General features: G+C 49.3%; 1 protein-coding gene across 1 annotated transcript in view; it reads left to right on the forward strand.

The window, feature by feature from the left end:
* HIP1R (huntingtin interacting protein 1 related) overlaps positions 1–6,378 on the forward strand; it is a 74,399-nt gene that overhangs the window by 49,022 nt on the left and 18,999 nt on the right. The window contains exons 9-14 of the mRNA XM_069081744.1: positions 743–800; positions 1,955–2,030; positions 2,461–2,601; positions 2,844–2,905; positions 4,712–4,784; positions 6,006–6,189. Of these exons, the coding sequence (XP_068937845.1) occupies positions 743–800; positions 1,955–2,030; positions 2,461–2,601; positions 2,844–2,905; positions 4,712–4,784; positions 6,006–6,189 (594 nt within the window). The remainder of the gene's footprint in view (positions 1–742; positions 801–1,954; positions 2,031–2,460; positions 2,602–2,843; positions 2,906–4,711; positions 4,785–6,005; positions 6,190–6,378) is intronic.

The following is a 6,378-nucleotide window of genomic DNA, read 5'->3' on the forward strand; positions in this document are numbered from 1 at the left end:
TTCCTTCCACTACAGAGATGCAAGGGAGGGAGAAGAGGCAGGAGAGCTGCTTTGTGTGGGCGTTGGGTGGGGCCAGGTGGATTCCCATCAGGGTCTCCCATCCTTCCCTCCCCTGTGGGCTTCCCAGAAGGTGACACCATGCCTTCAGATCTAAAGCAGATGCATTTGTAACATGTTGTGTGTGGTAAGGGCATTGGACCAGGAGGGAATCCTGGTGGAGTCCATGGAGCATGACAGTGGATTGATGGACCTGGGTTCAGATCCCACTTGTGACACCAACTGTGCAATTATGACCAAGTCAGTTAATGTTTCTTAGACTCAGATTTTGAATCTAGAAAATGGGAGTAATGAATATCCTGCCATGTGCGGGGTATTCATCATAATAGAGATCCAGCCTTGGAGCCAGGAAGACCTGAATTCAAGTCCTGGCCATGGCACATGCTGGCTCTGTGACCCTGAGCAAGGCCCTTAACCTTTCTCAGCCTCAGTTTACTTATCTGTAAAATGATGATACCTGGAATATCTTGAAGTCAGCATTCTTGATTATTACTATTTAGAGACCCTAAAGTCCTCTGGCGGCTTCACTTCTTACTGGCCACATACCCTCAGCCTGGTCACTTTCTTTATCTGAGCCTTAGTGTCCTGATCTATAAAATGGGGGCGGTAATGTAAACAAGATCATGAATGTAAAACTTATTGGTGTTTTGTGAACAAATACAAGGTGTTCCTCTTGCCCACTCAGGTCTGCCAGCCGACACACTACAGGGACACAGGGATCGTTTCCACGAGCAGTTTCACAGGTAACGGGCCAGGCCCAGAGGAAGAAACATTGGCCTGTGGTACTTTCAAGAAAGAAGAGGCCTGGGCTGCCCCCTTTGTCTCCTGACATGACCTCCTCCATTGTGGGGTTCTGGGAAGGGGAAGATGTTGGGACTGTATGAAGAAGGTCTATTTGGTGTTCTTTGAACTCAGCCCTCTTTGCCTGTGTACTGTGCCGCCCCTCATGTTTGGAACACACTCCCTCCTCACCATCCCCTTGTAAAATTGCTAGGCTCCTTCAGGGTTCAGCTTATGTGCTGCCTCCTATGGGAAACCTTTCCTAATCCCCTTCATTTGTGAGTTTTCTATCCTCAAATTCATATATATATATATATATATATATATATGTAGATAGATAGGTAGACATACACAAACACATATATATATATGGGATTCTTCACAGTTTTCAAATCATAACCCTCTCTGGCCATCTGGTGGAGCCCTTCTGTGAATAAAGTTCTAAGTAACTAAAATAAAATACACAACATTACAAAAAGAAAAGCCATATGTTGAAATAAAACTTTAAAAATATTTTCTCACCCCAGGTTAGGAATCCTTATCAGTGTACATTCTCCTTTTCTGCCCCTACCCCTTAATAGAATATAAGCATCTTGAGGACAGGAACTGTTTCATCTTTTTTGTCTTTGTATCTCCAGTGCCTACCACTGTTTGCATGAGCATAGTAAATTGCTTAATAAATGCCTGTTTGAATTGAATTTGTTTTGAAGTATAGAAGAAAAAATTTTGAACATCAAAGGAAAAAATAATAAACTGAAAAACTAAAGACTGGTTCTTTCAGAATGTTAATAAAATTGATAAACCTTTATTAACCTCATCAAAGAGAGGGAAGAAAATCAAGTTACTAAGCCAAAAATGAACAAGTATAGATTAGATTGGAATTCTTTTTTGTGCTAGTTACGTCCTGGTCCCTTTTGGCAGTCTGATGAAGCCTATGGACATCTTCTCAGATTCGTGTTTTTACATGCACAAAATAAAATACGTGAGATTATAGAGGAAATCAATTATATTGAAATGCATTTGCTAAAAAAAAAAAAAGTTCACAGACACCAGGCTAAAAAGCCTGATCTAGCCTGACCTGTCCACTTTCTAACCACCAACCTCTCCCCGTCTGCAGCCTCAGAAACTTCTTCCGAAGGGCCTCGGACATGCTCTATTTCAAACGCCTCATTCAGATTCCTCGGCTGCCAGAGGTATCTTTTCCTCTCTCCCTGAAAGCGTCAGTAGACCCCCAAGCAAGGCTGGGAGGGGTGCAGACCCTGGCTAACTGCCATGTGGGGATCTCTCCTTCCCTGCCCCCTCTGACTGTGGTGTACTGAGATCCCCAGGCAATCAGGGTGCAGTGGGTCTTGTGTTTGGCAGCTCCTGGATGGGGTTGGTCAGTTTAGGTGGCTGCAGAGTTAGGAAACAGTGAGTGACAAGTGACCGAGACCAGGCCATACAAAGATGGGTTGAAGATTGTGGGACCACTTAGCCCCACGTCTGCAAAGACGGGTGGAACATGCTTTTTCTACCACAGAGGGGACAGTCATTCAGATGTGACTTGTACTAAACAGCCGTTATGGTCTCTTCTTACTGTAAAGCTCTCATTCCAAGCATCCTGTGGTTTTTTTCCTTTCCTAGGGTCCTCCCAATTTCCTGCGGGCCTCGGCTCTGGCCGAGCACATCAAACCAGTGGTGGTGATCCCTGAGGAAGCTCCTGAGGATGAAGAGCCAGAAAATCTCATTGAGATCAGCACCGGCCCCCCGGCTGCAGAGCCCCCGGTGAGAACCTGCTAGCCATCGGTTTCCCTCGCTGCCTGTGCCTTTCCCTTTGAGAGGTTATCACATGCATGACCTTGCTCTGGGGTGGGGAAAGGGCGGAGTAATCCCAAGAGGGCCTCCCTGTGAGGCCCCCATCTAACCCCCTGCTGGTTTTGTTGAATGGATGAATGCTACTGCTGTCCCTTGGACTTCTCCTGGAGTGGAGGGGTCATACTAAGTGGAGATTTGATTTGACTTCACAGGTGGTGGCTAACCTTTTCGAGCAGACATTTGGACCCCCCAACGGCACAGTAAAGGATGATAGGTGAGGGACCCAGGACCTTGGGAAAAGAAGGGGAGACCCCATGCTTAGAGCTAGAATTGGGGCTTTTACTTCATCAGGAAGGATGAAGGCTGAGTGGGGATACCTCTCTCCCCCCAGGGTTTAAGCTTATCATGGTATGGATAGGGCATTGGGCTTGGAATCAAGAAGACCCAAGTTCACATCCTGCCTCAGACACTTAGTAGCTGTGTGACTGTGGGCAAGTTTCTTTACTTCTCTGGGCCCCAGTTTCCTCATTTGTAAATGAGGGGGTTGGACTCGATAACCTATGAAAGATCCCTTCCAGTGCTCTGAAGGGCAGGGGGGTGGGAAAGTAGGAACTGAAAGATGCCCCTTGGAATTTGAACGAATATACAGATGCACAGTAACATGTACTTTAACCAAAACAGTTTGGGGAGAGGGCCTCATCAGACATTTTTCTATGCAGTGTGAGCCTATTTTCCTTCCCTGGCAAATAGGGAACACAGACTATAACTAATTATCTTTTGGGATTACAGTTCTGAGCATCGTTTCTCATACATTTAGATTCAGAGTCATTAACTAGGCTCTGGTACCCAGGGCAGTCACCACAGCATGTGGCATCCTTCATGTTAACCATTTAATAAATAAATAAGCATTTGTTTAGATAGATCCTATTATATGCCCAGCACTATGCTAAGCACTGGAGATAAAAAGACTCATTTGAAATGGGTTCTGCCTTCAAAGGGTCTAAATTTGAATGGGAGATAGTGTATAGTTAGACACGTCTCTACAGCCTAAATACAAAATAGATACAGGGTAGTTTGGGGAAGAAGGGAGACATCCAGAAAGGCTTCATGGAGGAGGTGGCACTTAGACCAAGCCTGGAATGAAACTGGGGATTCTGAGAGGCAGAGGTGAGGAGAGAGAGCATTCTAGGCATGGGGCACAGCAAGTGCAAAGGTCCAGAAGTGGGAGATCAACGGTTGTGTATTAGGAACAGCAAATAACACCAGTGGAGGAGATTAAGGTATAAAATGACTGGAAAGACCGGAAAGGGCAGATTGGGAAGAGCTTTGAAGACCCAAGAGGACTTTATTGAATTAGGGGGTAGGAGTGGGGGCAGAGAGCAATAAAGACCTTCACTTTGGCAGAATCACTGTGGCAACTGTGTGGAAGAAGGAGGAAGAGTAAGGAGACATTAGAGGAGGGGAGATGGATTAGGAGCCCAGATGAGAGGGGATAAGGCCCAGAACTAGGGTGGAGAGAAGAGGGCTGAGGATCTTTGACATCTTTTGACTGTGTGACCCTAGGCAAGTCACTTAATCTCTACAAGAGTAAGTCATACAGCAGATGTCATTGGGAGGGGGAGTTTCCTCCTTGAAAATTCCTTATACAAATTAAGTCACAGGACTAGGGAGGGGAAGGAGGGTGGGAAGAGTAAGAGATGAGGAAGGAAGGAAAGTGAAAAAGAGAGGAGAGAAGAGGGAAAGAGATAAGGGAGAAAGGGAAAGAGGGGAGAGAGGGAGAAGGAGAGGAAAAAGGGAGAGCAAAGAGGAGGGAAAGAGAGGGAGGGAGGGAGATGAGAGAAGGAAAGGGAGATAGGAGAGAGAGAAGGAGGAAAGGAGAGGAAAAGAGGGGAGAGAGGAGGGAAGGAGAGGGAAAGAGAGAGAGGGAGAGAGAAAGAAAGAGGGAGAGCGGAGAAAGAGGAGAGGAAGAGAAGAGCCAAGGGCCCAGGATGGCCCTTGGGGAGGCCCCAGCTGGGGTGGTGTATGGGTGCCACCTATACAGGGCCACGCTTCAATGCAGCCTGACTCCCTGTGCCCACAGGGACCTCCAGATTGAGAACCTGAAGAGGGAAGTTGAGATGCTCCGAGCTGAACTAGACAAAATCAAGCTAGAGGTGAGTCCCCCTGCCTCTCCCTGCCACACCCCACGTATTGTCATCATCTGTGGGGACACAGTGGGTTGTGGTGGGAAGGACGGCAAGGTCCTCCACCAGCCTGGGCACCTGCAGGGACCCGGGTTCAGGTCCTGCCCTGGTCTAACCCCGGCCCTGGGCATGGCACCTAGAACCTCTCTCATCTGTTTCCCCATTTTCAGCAGGGCACCAGATGGCCCCTGTGCCACAGGCCTCCCTGAGCTGTTCTGAGGCTCAGTGGGACGATACCTGTGCCGTGCTTGGTGCTGGTGCGGGGCATCATTCATTATTTTTGTAGCAGCTGTGAAGATCCTGGGAGATGATGGCCATGCTGCACCTCCTAAGTTCTTATGTGCTGTAGAAAAGGCAGTGCAGTGTCCTGGAGAGAGGGCCATCCCAGAGCCAGCAAGTCCTGAGTTCAAGTCCTGGCTCTTGGCTGTGTGACCTTGGGGAATTCTAGAAGTTTCTGAGTGGCAGAGCGGGTGCTGGCCCTCCTTGGTATGGGGAAGAGTAGCAGCCTTCTAAGAATGATAGCCAACCCATATGTAATGATTGAGGCAGCCAGATGGCGCGGGATAGAGTGCTGGGCCTGGAGTCAGGAGCTCCAGAGTTCAGATCTGGCCTCAGATACTAGCTAGCTGGGTGACCCTGGGTAAGTTGCTGCACCCTGTCTGCCTCAGTTTCCTCACCTGTAAAACGAGCTGGAGAAGGACATGGCAAGCTACTCCAGGATCTCTGCCAAAAAAACCCCAAATGGGGTCACAAGAAGTCAGATACAGGGCAGCTAGGTGACACAGTGAATAGAGCACAGGCCCTAGAGTTAGGAGGACCTGAGTTCAAATCCAACCTCAGGCACTTAACGAGTACTAGCCATGTGACCTTGGGCAAGTCACTTAACCCCAATTGGCCCGCCCTCCCCCCTTCAAAAAAAAGTCAGATACAATTGAATGAACAACAATATAACAATGCTAGCACATAACAGTATATAATCAGAGTCGTGATGGGACAGGGATTGGAGGTGTGATTTCATTAGGGACCTTCCAGGTGAGGAAAGCCCTCTGCCAGTGCAGGCTGGCATCCGCTCTGTTGCCCCAGGTTTGCCCCAGGTCACTCGGCGTCGGGGCACTGGCTCCTGGGGATGGCCGGTGAAGGCATGCAGGGCAGTGCTGGGGGAGCCCTGACGCTCCCCTTCCCCATGCCCAGGCCCAGAGGTACATCACACAGCTGAAGGGCCAGGTGAACGGGCTGGAGGCCGAGCTGGAGGAGCAGCGCAAGCAGAAGCAGAAGGCCCTGGTGGACAACGAGCAGCTCAGGGACGAGCTGGAGCAGCTGCGCAAGGCCAGGCTGGAGCACGAGCGGGCCCAGGGCCTCTACCAGGAGGCCGAGAGTAGGTCCTGGCCGGGCTGGGGCGGGGGGCGGCAGCGGCAACGGCGAGGGGGCCAGGCAGAGGGTGTGTGGGTGTGCGTGTGAGTGTGTGCGTGCGTGTGTGTGTGTGTGTATCTGTGTGACTGTGTGTGAGCATGTGGGTGTGTGTGTATCTGTGTGTGAGTGAGTGTGTGTGTCTGTGTGTGACTGT

This window comes from Petaurus breviceps, unplaced genomic scaffold, assembly GCF_028583685.1.
Source record: "Petaurus breviceps papuanus isolate PSGF00001 unplaced genomic scaffold, PetGlider_PUasm1.0 99, whole genome shotgun sequence".
Taxonomy (NCBI): domain Eukaryota; kingdom Metazoa; phylum Chordata; class Mammalia; order Diprotodontia; family Petauridae; genus Petaurus; species Petaurus breviceps.